The sequence below is a fragment of the Pteropus alecto genome, unplaced genomic scaffold, assembly GCF_000325575.1.
Source record: "Pteropus alecto unplaced genomic scaffold, ASM32557v1 scaffold121, whole genome shotgun sequence".
NCBI classification, from domain to species: domain Eukaryota; kingdom Metazoa; phylum Chordata; class Mammalia; order Chiroptera; family Pteropodidae; genus Pteropus; species Pteropus alecto.
In genome coordinates this window covers 4,439,591-4,451,836 of record NW_006434369.1, presented here as the reverse complement: position 1 = coordinate 4,451,836, position 12,246 = coordinate 4,439,591, and the positions used below count along the sequence as shown (strand labels likewise).

General features: G+C 38.3%; 1 protein-coding gene across 3 annotated transcripts in view; it reads left to right on the top strand.

The window, feature by feature from the left end:
• The window catches only part of KDM1B (lysine demethylase 1B), a 47,187-nt gene that overhangs the window by 22,727 nt on the left and 12,214 nt on the right, over nucleotides 1-12,246 (top strand). For all 3 annotated transcript variants that reach the window (XM_015587280.2, XM_006909237.3, XM_025044942.1), the window contains exons 11-17: nucleotides 1,449-1,625; nucleotides 1,982-2,056; nucleotides 4,206-4,343; nucleotides 5,259-5,430; nucleotides 8,136-8,263; nucleotides 9,483-9,614; nucleotides 10,175-10,249. In XM_015587280.2, the coding sequence (XP_015442766.1) occupies nucleotides 1,449-1,625; nucleotides 1,982-2,056; nucleotides 4,206-4,343; nucleotides 5,259-5,430; nucleotides 8,136-8,263; nucleotides 9,483-9,614; nucleotides 10,175-10,249 (897 nt within the window). The remainder of the gene's footprint in view (nucleotides 1-1,448; nucleotides 1,626-1,981; nucleotides 2,057-4,205; nucleotides 4,344-5,258; nucleotides 5,431-8,135; nucleotides 8,264-9,482; nucleotides 9,615-10,174; nucleotides 10,250-12,246) is intronic.

Here is a 12,246-nt window from a genome sequence, read left to right as displayed (position 1 = left end):
ACTTTTCAGAAACAGCCTTAGATTCATTTTTTTCTTCACATTTTTTTCTATTTGACTTTGAAATTTGACTTATACAGGGGAAGAATCTTACAGAAAAAAAATCCTGAACTTGTCAGTCTAGATCCATTTTAAATTTTAATAAGAGAGTGTGTATTATATATATTAAATACTCTAATAGAGAAACACAGATGTTTGCTTTAAAAGAATCAAAGACTTTGAAATGATTTTTTTTTAATTTCATAAATAACAAACTTTTTTATTTTCTGGAGCAATGCAAATCAATATTGAATATTGTATGTGTTATTTCTGGAATACTTAGGGTATATATTCATCTTCCTGTGTTTGAATGGGTTCTGGTGGAGCTCTGGGAGTTGTTGACAAGTAGACCCCCTTATACTTCCCATGCCTATTCTAACTTCATGACAGGCCAACGCCGTATTACTCTTGAATCTTTGAAATAGACCAATGCCTTGCCAAAGCTGGACTGAGCAGAGAAAGGCAGTGTTGTCTTTTTTTTTATTCAAGTTCCTAAATCGGTCCCCCTGTCTCTTACCATTAATGAGAATCCAGCTTTTCCTGCTACCAGTATACAGAGCAGCCTGGGTTTCTGCAGTGGCCTTTGTTCTGTGGTTTATTGAGTCAGGAATATATTTGTGTTGTCGTCTGCTCCCACACTCCCTGTGGCGGTCATTCTCAGCAAGGAGAAACTTGTAAGATACAAGTCGCTGTATCTGCCTTTTGTCCCTTTCTTCTTGTTTCCCTTTACCAGGCGAACCTCCTTTTGATCCTACTATAATCTTAATGATAAGTGATAGATTTGAATGACCCTGAGAGTTTCTTTTTATTATGATAAAATACAACACAAAATTTACCATTTTAACTATTCTAAAATGTACAGTTCAGGGGCATTAAGTACTGTTTAGCTATCACCACTGTTTCTAGAAATTTTTCATTACCCCAGGGGAAACTCTACACCCATTGAGCAGTAACTCCCCATTCCTCCCTTCCCCACTGAGCAGCCACTACTCTACTTTCCGTCTTTATAGATTTGCCCATTTTGAGCATTTCAAATAAATGAGATCATATAATGTGAGGCCTTCTGTAATGAGCTTCTTCACTTAGTATAACGTTTTCAAGGTTAATCCATGTTGTAGCATTGATCAGTACTTCATTACTTTTAATGGCTGAATAATATTACATATGTGAGTAGACTACATTATGTTTATCCATTTATCCATTGATGAACATTGGATAATTTCCACCTTTTGGCTATTTGAATAATGCGGCTGTGAACATTTTGTTTAAACGATTGTTTTCAATTCTTTTGGGTTTGTACCTAGAAGCGAAATTGCTGGGTTATATGGTAATTCTCTGTTTAACTTTTTGAGGAACCAAGAGTTACTTTCTATTTGTTTGTTTTAACAGTTTGGTTTTATTTCCAAACACAGGAAGCTCTTACTCCTCGTAAGTGTATTCCCCACATCATTGTGCGGGGCCTTGTGCGCATTCGATGTGTTCAGGAAGTGGAAAGGATCCTTTATTTTATGACGAGAAAAGGTCTCATCAACACGGGTGTTCTCAGTGTCGGCGCTGACCAGCATCTTCTTCCTAAAGATTACCACAACGTAGGTAACGCTCCAGCGATAATACCGCCACTAGTCGTGATAAAGGCCGGTATACCGTTGTTTATAACACTAGTAAATGTCGCGTTATCACCATAAAAGTTATAAAGCAAAGCTTTTTAGAATGTGTTTCCCTGGAAAGGAGACTATGAAGCACTGTTTCCTTGGACAGTAGAAAAGAGGAAGGGATTACTTAAGAAAAGTACTACCATATTCTTTAGGAAAATAACTTTTTCAGGGATATCAAAGAAATGTAGATGAACTAACTTTGCTTCGTAGTTCGTGCCTTCCAGAACAACTAAAACAGAACATTGTTTTTGTTGCTCTAATTAGATTTTTGCTCTTTTTTTTTTTTTAAGAAATCAGTCATCATTATCGGGGCTGGTCCAGCAGGATTAGCAGCTGCTAGGCAACTACATAACTTTGGAATTAAGGTAAGATTTTTTGGCACTTGGAGGCGAAAACAGATGATTAACTGCTCCTCTGGTCCAGATTTTCTAAGACTTAGAAAACAGTTCCTGATTTTAGCGAAGAATGCTATATACTTGGTATCTTTATATCTTTACAGTTGATCCTAGAAAAGATGCAGAATTTGAAATTGGGTTAATAAAAGGAAGGTAGAGGAACACAGAAATGCCCATAGCTTTAGAAAGAGTTTTAGACTCTAATGTGCAATTCAGAAAAGATTTTAAGTTGGAACTAAAGCAGAAATTCTTGACAGGTTGTTATTGACATAATAGAGAGGGGTCATTGGGAAATCTCCTTTGTTTCTGCAATAGTTTGAGAAAACAGCAGCTTGGAAATTCACTGTTTTGGGGTTTTTTTTTTTTTAAGTTTCTGAAACACCCAGTTAAATTTTCTTATGCAAATCAAAGACACTCTTTGAATCTTACCCTGGAAACAAAAATCTTTGCTCTTGGAAGCAAGATCGAATTAGTTAATCCATGGCTGAGACAGAATTACATGACTTAAACTGTACATATTTGAGGTAGCCTGCTTCCCCAAGGTAGGATATTTTTTCTATATATCTGCTATCTTGCCTTATTGCAGTTGTTCAAAATTAGCGCACTAGAGACTATTACGAAAAACCATTTGTGTGATTCAGTATCTTATTTCTGTTAGATTCATTCAAATTAACCATCCCTTAGATTTCTGTGACTTCCTAAGTCTGACACATTTCTCCTTTTTAAAAACACTTTGCAAAGACTTCGGTTTTCAGTTAAATCAAATGTGAAAATTAATTTGGTAGAATTCAATTAGTCTTTTTACTCTCCTCTACCTGGCTAAAAGAAGAGTTCTTTTTTAACATTTTCCCAATATCTTCTCTGCTTGGAGGTGTTTCAGAGATGAGAAAAGTTTTCAGTAGCTATGACTTAGGGAGGTTTTCCTCTTGATTGAATGGAGGGCCTTTCTTAAATTACATTATGTTGCTGACAAAGCAGAAGAATCTCAGTTGGATTTACAGGAAGTATGTTTGCATTTGCAAATGTTTTCCTAGTGGTATTAAGCTATGAGGTGTTTTAATCATTTATTTCAGTGTTGGGTTTTGGGTTTTGGGGCCACGGTTTCTTGTTTGTTTTTCACTTGGGAAACCCACAGGTTATGTTATAGGGGAAGCTGCTAATATCCAGAGTCTAGGGGCTTATCCTTAAGGTTCAGCCTTCCTCTCACACTAACAGGAAACTAGAGACGGGTGGTTCTGTGTTAATCTGGAGTCAGAGAAGGAGGGCAGAACCACAGGTTGTAGCCTTTTTAGTTGGAGAAAATGAGAAATTTAGGTCCAAAGAAGACTATTCAGAGGGCCCTTGTTACTCTTCCCTTTCTTTCACCAGGTGATGAAGGAGAGCCTATGGAGACCACCGATGGTTAGGGAATCGGTTCCTCTGAGTAACCTGAGAGATGGCCCACGCAGGGAACCTCCTTGAGCAATTCGAAGGAGTGCTTATAGGGACCCAGAGAGGAAATGACTGGCCCTACACTGAATAGGACTCAAGTTTTCAGTTACTGCAGCCCAGGGAAGCATAGCACTTTGAGTCACAGGGCTGGCAAATGCATTCGAAATTTGGAGGAGAAAATAGCCTCAGGGTGGGACCAACCTGCTTAGGCCAAGCCCACGAGGTCCTATATATAGGACATGAGATTTTTTTTTTTTAACTGATAGTTCTATCTTAGGGAAGTTAAGGCCTATTTGCAACGTTAAAGGAATTTGCTGCATATTTAGATATTTCATAGGACAAAAATCTCTTTAACCGAGTTTTTGATAGTGTTTTTTAATTTATGGAACACTATTTAGTAGAAGCTGTCAGAGTGCATTTTATGTGCTAGTTCATCAAATTTCATCATTATGAGGTTGAGGATTTCACCAGCAGACCATTCATTTACTTCTTGTTAGAATCTGGACTGTTTAACATCTACTTTGGCTTCTGTCCACATTGCCCTCTTCAAAGTCGTTTCTCTAGTAATACAATAAATACATTAACCAAATGTTGAACTTCTTTAACTGTGTCATTCTACAATTATAGTACCTGCATTTGATATGACTGTTCTTTCCTACATAGCTTCCCTGATTGTCTGTCTTTTTAGGTGACTGTCCTGGAAGCCAAAGACAGAATTGGAGGCCGAGTGTGGGATGATCGGTCTTTTAAAGGCCTCACGGTGGGAAGAGGTGCCCAGATTGTCAATGGCTGTGTTAACAACCCAATAGCGCTTATGTGTGAACAAGTGGGTTTCTTTAAGATTTGTATTGTAGATGAAGAAAAAATTGTCTCATTTTGCTTATGTGTACTATTAATGTGCCTCTAGATAATATTTAACAATCCCAGAATGATCTCTTGCCTCCTCATCTTCTTTGCAAAGTGAGGACAATTACAGTTCTTCTTTTCTAAGAAAGTGGAACTAGAATTCTTATAATATTTTTTTCTTTTTCTAAGATCTTTAACTATATTTGTGTTATTTGCAGGCCACTCGACTAGTTCATAGTTTTAGAGTTGCCATATGAAGCAAATAGAGATACAGAATGCCTTTGACTTTCAGATAGACAGCAAGTAATTTTTTAGTATAAGTATGACCCAGATATTACATGAGATGTTTTGCGTGCTATATTTGGGATATACTTAGAGTTAAGAAAAATTTACTCATTTATCTGAGAGTCAAATTTAACTGGGTGCTCTGTCTTTTATTGGGCAATCCTGCATAAGTGTCTTTGCAGACCTGGTAGGCCCCAAGTTTTTTTCTGAAATATGCATTGACAGTAAATTCTATTTCAACTTCTGTGAGTGTTTGTGTGTTGGTGTGCTCATTTTCATGAGAGTCCACAGAGGAAATAGAATGTCAGGGCAGGAGAGGCACACAGCTACAGCACCTGCGGCATTAATAAATGTGGGCTGAGAGGCTATAGAGTGCATGGTATAGAAGCTGTTGCTGTCATCTTCACAGTCTCATAAAATAAGGTCTCAGATTTCATGCTATTTTTTCACTGCCTGCCTTTGCTGCCATTTTCTGTTAAGCATAGCTAGCTTTATTTTTGGAAGGTACTAGACCATTTTCTCCATGAGAGCTGTGTCTAATTTCAGCATAGAACCTGTACATATTTTTTCCAGGGAAAATTTTCACCTTCTTATTCTTATTATTTTGAAGCTTGGCATCAGCATGCATAAATTTGGAGAAAGATGTGACTTAATTCAGGAAGGTGGAAGAATTACTGACCCCACTATTGACAAGCGCATGGATTTTCATTTTAATGCTCTCTTGGATGTTGTCTCTGAGTGGAGGAAGGATAAGACTCAGCTCCAAGATGTCCCTTTAGGAGGTATGGGGAGAATGGTGTTCTGATTGTTCCATCTGAGTCTCATTCGATCCTAAGCTTGGTCAGCAGTAGCATCACTCATCCGTGAGGTTGATGTATGTGATAAGAATAGTCCTTTTGGGTGTTCCTTTTGGACAAATGAGTTCTCCAGGTGTTCCACAGAGGAGCAGAACTTCCTCAAGGACCTTTAGATGCTTGTGTGAGCGCTCACACACAAATCTTACTTTACACAATAGCTGGTATTTAAATATTTACCTAAATGTTTGATTTTTAATTTCCCAGAGGAGCTTACTTTAAAGGAAAGTGTGGTAAGCCCTGTGTGACTAAATGGTTACCATGTAATGTCTTTTCTAGATAAGAGTTTCTGTATGCCAAGATTTCTCTTCCTGTTTTCTGGGCAGTAGGTGAAGATTTTTTTCAGTATATTTTGTTTAAGAATGCAAGAACATGTGTTATAATTTAAGAATTTTAAAATTCAAAATCTTCAGGCTTTTGTTTTAAGTGGACCATATTAACCACAAACTTTTAGAAGACTTGACTCTCATGACTTATTTCCATGAGGGTGCCAGCTGAGATTTTACTATATTGCTTCTTAAACTGATATTTATTTAACCTACAATTCTATGACCCAGATGTATTCACTTGTAGTTCTTGGAAGCATGTTGGAGTTTCTTAAAGTGTGAACATTCAAACTCAGTTTGCAGGATATTAATTTGCTTTAATTATATGTTTCTTTGCGAAGGTTCTGAGTTCCTCATCCTGGTATATACTTCATCTCTGTTTGGGGTCATCTCTTCTCTTTAATCCCCTATTTCCCCAACCCCACAGCCACCTCTGAGACTGACCCACACTCTAACCGCCCTTAGAGAGTGTTGGCTGACAAACCATAACAGGACATTTTCAGAAATTCACTGGGGTTGACAGGGATCATTTAATCATATGTAGTGATATCCAGACCGAGTGGTGAGTTGTTGAATTTTCTGGAATTATTAGGCTGACTTGCAGGATATTCTCAGAATTTAGTTAGTGTTTTTTTGCACATTCGTAGTAGTTGCTGGATGGCATTTTTTAATACTTCTTTCAGGGTCACCAAATAAAAAGTTAATTGCTTCATCTTGGCCTTAGTTTAAAAAAAGAAAAAGGCTATTAAGGGAGGATCGGCAACACTTTACTATGTAAGTAGTTGTTTCATTAGTATATTTTTAAAGGCTTTATTAATAGCTCACACATCTCTATATGAGGTTACAGTTATATCCTGCCTGTCAATATCTCAGCTGTCTGAGATCTCACCTTATTAGCACTTAGCTGTAAAAAATACACACACACAAATACACACATACGCACACTAAGAAGCTAGAGTTAATTTCAAAAGAGCACATGTACCAAAGCTTTTAAATATTATTTACATAAAAATCACTTTAAAGCTTCTTTCGATTTGTTTATATTTAATTTTATGTACTGTTCTAGCAATCTTGGTTCTTCCCAATCCTCTATAAAACAAAGAAAAATAGAAACCGCCAGAGGCAGAAATGGGACTGCTTTAAGAAGGTTCTGCAAATGGCAGAAATCCTGGTGGTTTAGGGCCAAAAGCCTGGCACAAATCCAGAGGTGCTGTGGCATCCCCGTATTATAATCTAGTGGATGAAGGGAAAATTTTAATGAGAATCTTGAGTTGTCAAGAAAAAAAAATAACTGATGCTCAGTTCTGTTTCTAGTCAAGCAAATGCACAGTACTTTATAAAGCTTTGAGTCTGCAATATATGTGTTGGATGGTTGTCATCACTGGGAAGGTTATAAAGAAGTAACCTGTATGAAGATTCTTGTAATTTGTCAAACATGAGTCTCCCCCGACGCTCCCCAAAAGGAGTCTAAGACAGTAATTGGAATGGTATCACAGCACTGTGTATATGTAGTTGAATGTTCCAGATGAATGGGATAGATAAGTGCTGGGGTTGATAACAAAGGGCCATTCCTGATTTTGTGGCGTCGGGGGTCCTGTTGTACTGTCAAGGATGGCTAGGAGCAGGGTAGGGCGGAGCAGACATTCTGGTGAGGGGAGTGGTAGTCACAGGCCTTGCAGGGCTGGCATTTGCCAGGAAGAGATTCCACAGCAGTGCAGCAGAGTCTGTGAGTGGGCAGGTAGGGTTGCCATCTCTGGAAAGGCTGAAAATGAGCTAGCATCGTCTGGCTGTGGGTTTGGGATTTATTATACGAGCAATGGAGACCAGTAATTAAAGGTACTGAGGCAGAGGGCTGACATGATGAAAGTCCATAACGGAACATTCTTGTTTGGGAGAGAATATAGTCAGTCTATCACAGGTCTCCGAGTTGAGATGAGATGTTATAAGAACTTGACTTTAAGGTGATGGTAGTAGCATGAGAAAGGAATGGGAACCCTATTTCTGCGTGGTTTTGTGTGCAAGGGGGAACTTTTCCTGTATCTTGAGCAAAAGAACAGTTTCTCAACTAAGCAGAAATGAAACATGATTGAAGATCTCGAACCTACAGAGCTTTGCTTCAGTTAAGATAAGCTTTTTCTTCCTGAGAGGAACCAACCTTACCAAGATATCCTTTCCCCCTAAGTTGGCTTGGGAAGGGACTTTAGAAGCTTGGGGTGTTTGCGAGTTGAAGGAGGTTGAAAGAAAAAGATAAGGAATTAGAGAATAATGTTAAAACTTTTTTTCTGCTTTGATCCATTTCTATTACAGAAAAAATAGAGGAGATCTACAAAGCTTTTATTAAGGAATCTGGAATCCAATTTAGTGAACTAGAAGAACAGGTGCTTCAGTTCCACCTCAGTAACCTGGAATATGCCTGTGGCAGCAACCTCCATCAGGTGTGACTGGGTTTTGTGAAACATGCTTCGAAAATGTTTGCTTTTGTGCATGTGCATGTATTGTATATGTCCAAATATTGAACCCGGGCTAGTTTGAGTAAGCAGGAAACAATGGTTCTTCTATTTAAAAGTTAGAAAACCATGATTTCAGAGCATGTTAACCCCATAGCGGTTTTGGAAAAAAAAATTTTAATCAAGAGAACCCTTTTTTTTTTTTTTTTTTTTTTTTTTTTTTTTTATAATGCCTGTGAAGAAGCTCAGTGTGTCAACTGAATACAGGAGGGTTGTTGGGCTGGATCAGGGAGGGGCCCAGTGTCCTGTTTTTACCTCCTTCTTCCCATGCCCTTCAGGGTGACCCTGGAGGAACCCTACGTTGTCTAAAAACACTGCTCTCAGGTGTGACCAAAAGAGTATCTTTGCAGTTGTGGTCTGTTTATCTTGCTAAAATAAATTTAAACTTGCCTGACTGATTTAACCAACTGGGATTTTATACTCAAATATTCTATATTTTGAATAGAGGCTCCATGGATGACCCCTGACTTAATTGTCCTCTTTGAGACCTCTCCATTTTTATATGATTTTTCATTGCGATTGTAAGGAATAGCACTGTTTTCCAAAATCACTCTGCGTTTCAACTTCTATAGTTTCCATGTTGAAGACAAGTAGTTGGCATATTTATATATGGAAATGATCAAATGCAGTTTTGCTCTCATAGAATTCTTCTTTTCCAGGGTTGTTGATATGTAACACATTTCTTATTTTTATCAAGGAGTGGTAGCATGCCCAAATCATACCACCTTTTGTTTTAAAATAAGCTTTCCTAAAAAGTAGAAAATCGCATGATATCACTTATATGTGGGGATATAAACCTAAAAGCAACAAATGAACAAGACAAACAAACAGAGAGTCATGGACATGGACTATAGATTAGTGGTTACCAGAGGGGAGTGGGGAGGTAGACAGGGTGTGTGTGGGGGGGGATAAATAAATAAAATAAGTTTTCCTGTGTGTCATCGAGCAGTTTCTTTCCCTGACAGTGGTATCCATCTGGGTTGGTCTCTTGTCCCTTCCTTCTGGCATGCTTTGCCTTATGCTCAGCAGCCCTACCTTCCTGCCTCAAGTGGCTATTCCCACCTTGGTCTCCTTTATTGTCCCTTTGGTACAGGCTTAAGGATTCATACCACCTCTTCTGTATCTAGCCTCTCCTGTTGTTTCCTAGGTGTCTGCTCGCTCCTGGGACCACAACGAGTTCTTTGCCCAGTTTGCTGGTGACCACACCCTCCTCACTCCTGGCTACTCTGTCATTATCGAAAAGCTAGCTGAAGGACTAGATATTCGGCTCCAATCTCCAGTGAGTACTGGCAGTGATGGGAGGCTCTGGTTTGGCCTTGATTTTGGAGGATATGACGTTGGGAGCGTGTGGATTACACAGGGACAGGTGTTTTCTGTGACCTTTAGCCAGTGCCTCCCAGTATTTTTATGATACAATTGTAGCCTGTGACGTATGACAATTATCTCTGTCCATTACTCAGCTCTGCTGTTTGGAAACAATAGTGGTGCAGATGCATTTTCATTAATAATAAAGTATTCAAACTGCTCACAGCCTCCCTGATCCAAAGCAGTTATTTTCACTTTAAAATTTTCCCTTCAAGTCTCTGTCCCTGTACATTTGTATTGTACATTGTTATAATCATAGAGGCAATTATTTACATTTTACTTTACACTATACTATAAAGATTTTCCATATTCTGACTCAGCGTTTATAAATTTTAATGGCTGAGTGATAGTTCCCTGAAATAAGCTGTAACTGCCTGGGAGGTATAAAGTCACATAATGAGAGAATTGGAAAAAACTCTGGATGATATGATTCCATCCCTCATCATGATTTTCATCACCATTTTTCTTGGACAGGTACAGAGTATTGATTATTCTGGTGATGAAGTGCAAGTTACTTTGACAGATGGGACAGGATGTACAGCACAAAAGGTAAGTGCTAGAATTTCACTAGGTGCTGGAGGGGCCTGGGTGTAAGGGAGAAGAGTCTTTTCCATCAAGAAGTTTTGCCTTTGGCAGTCTGCCTGGAACCTTGTTTGATTTCTGAAGAGTTATGTATCTCCACGTAATTGTGTGTGGATGTGCAAATCTGCTTTAATGAATCCAACACTATAGATTCATGGCAGATGGAATTCAGAGTAGTATTTTTTAAAGTGGGTTTTCTGGTACATTAGTCATGAGAATTGAAAAAGAAAAGAAATTCTTTGGCCAAGTAAGTTTGAAAAGTACTGTATATACTACAGTTTGATTTTAGGGTTAAATATGAGCATATCAAAGGCTCTGAGAAGTCTTGCATTTGAATAAACCTATTTTACTTTAGTTCAGTGCTTTCCAGATTGGTAGTGGTGGTGATGGGGTGGGGGTATTTTTGTTTTATCATGGAACCATTTTTCAAATCAAGAAAGCTCTGTGTTTTCATTTTGGAATTGGCAGAAGTATTTTTATATTATTTGATTTTTTTGTAAACAGCTTTAGTAGGTGGACAGTGAAAGGTGCTGTAATATATGAGATCACACTGAGATTTCTGTAGTGTTGGAGAACAAAGGTGCTTACTTGGGGTGGAGGGAAATTAATAAATGCCATAAGTTTATTTATTTAGTTATACCTGAAGTGATTATCAAAAAGTATAATTGATGAACTATTACTAGTTCATGTGTTTTATACTCTTCAGTTGCCTAAAAGTATTTCACAGTCCTTGATATTCATACAGAAATAAAGGATTGCATGTCAGATGGAAAGATGGGGTGTAGCATATGAGGTCAGGGGCCAAGTCCTCATATTATTCCTGCCATCGACTAGCTGTGTAGTTAGTAGTAGCACTGTAAACTTGGCACTAATAGTGGTTCTCTGTCCTGGCTACACATTAGAATTACCTGGAAGGTGCTTGAAAAGAAAGATTGCAAAACCTCATCCCATGGGGATTCTCACTGAATTGGTTTGATCACATTGGAGTGCTTCCCAGGTGATTATAGCTCGTGGCTAGAGCAGAGAACCACTGGGTAACAGTGTCCTTATCCGTGAGCCCCAAGATGAGAATCAGGCTAATGTCTTAAGTTCTTCCTAGTGGTGAAATTTTTTTAAATCTCTCTTTTTAAAAATTGCAACTTGGCCAATGGCTCAGCCTCAGGTATTTTGTAATTTGGCCTCTTGGCATCTAGGACAACATGCTAGTGAGACTCACCCTGCTGGGTCACCTTCTGCTGACCCTGACCAGGCACGTTTGCTTTTCTTTCTTTGTATTCTGGTTCTGGAGAGATAGAGCATAGCTTTAGGCTGTGTTTCAAAGCCTGCTCATTAGGCTTAAAGCAAATATTTTTATTTTTATGGTCATCAGCATATATTACATGGTTTGAATTGGAGGTGTCCCCAGCTTAGAAGTGAAAGATTTCCAACTTAACAGACACACTGATAAACATTTGACAAAGTAAATCAATATAGGCTGCTCTTACTGAGATCAAGGTTTTTAGTTCTTTACTGGGGTATGTTTATACCTGGTGCCTATTCGTTTACCTAAGTTCAAGTGCTTTTGAAATCTTTTTTGTTAAGAAAACCTCTGGATCTTATAGTCTTGCAGTTTTTATTTGTATATCCAAGGGAGTAATTGTTCTTTTTTTTTTTCTTTTGGTTACATGGTAGCTGTCATCTGTAACTAGATTGAGGATAGAGAACATGCTTTTTACTTTATAAAATTTTCTAATTTTCTTGTAGCAGAAAATAGTGACAAAATCCCAGGTAAAACTCCGAACTTCCTGTGATCCTAGATTTGAAGTTCATGCCAAATACACTAAATCTTTGATGAGGGCTATGGCGGATGTGGTGCTTGGCATTCAGCTCATTCCACTCCCATCCTACTGTGTTATCCTGCAGTGTAGATGATGGAAAACACACACACACAATCTCTCCCTCTCCCCTTCCCCCTCCTCCTCCCT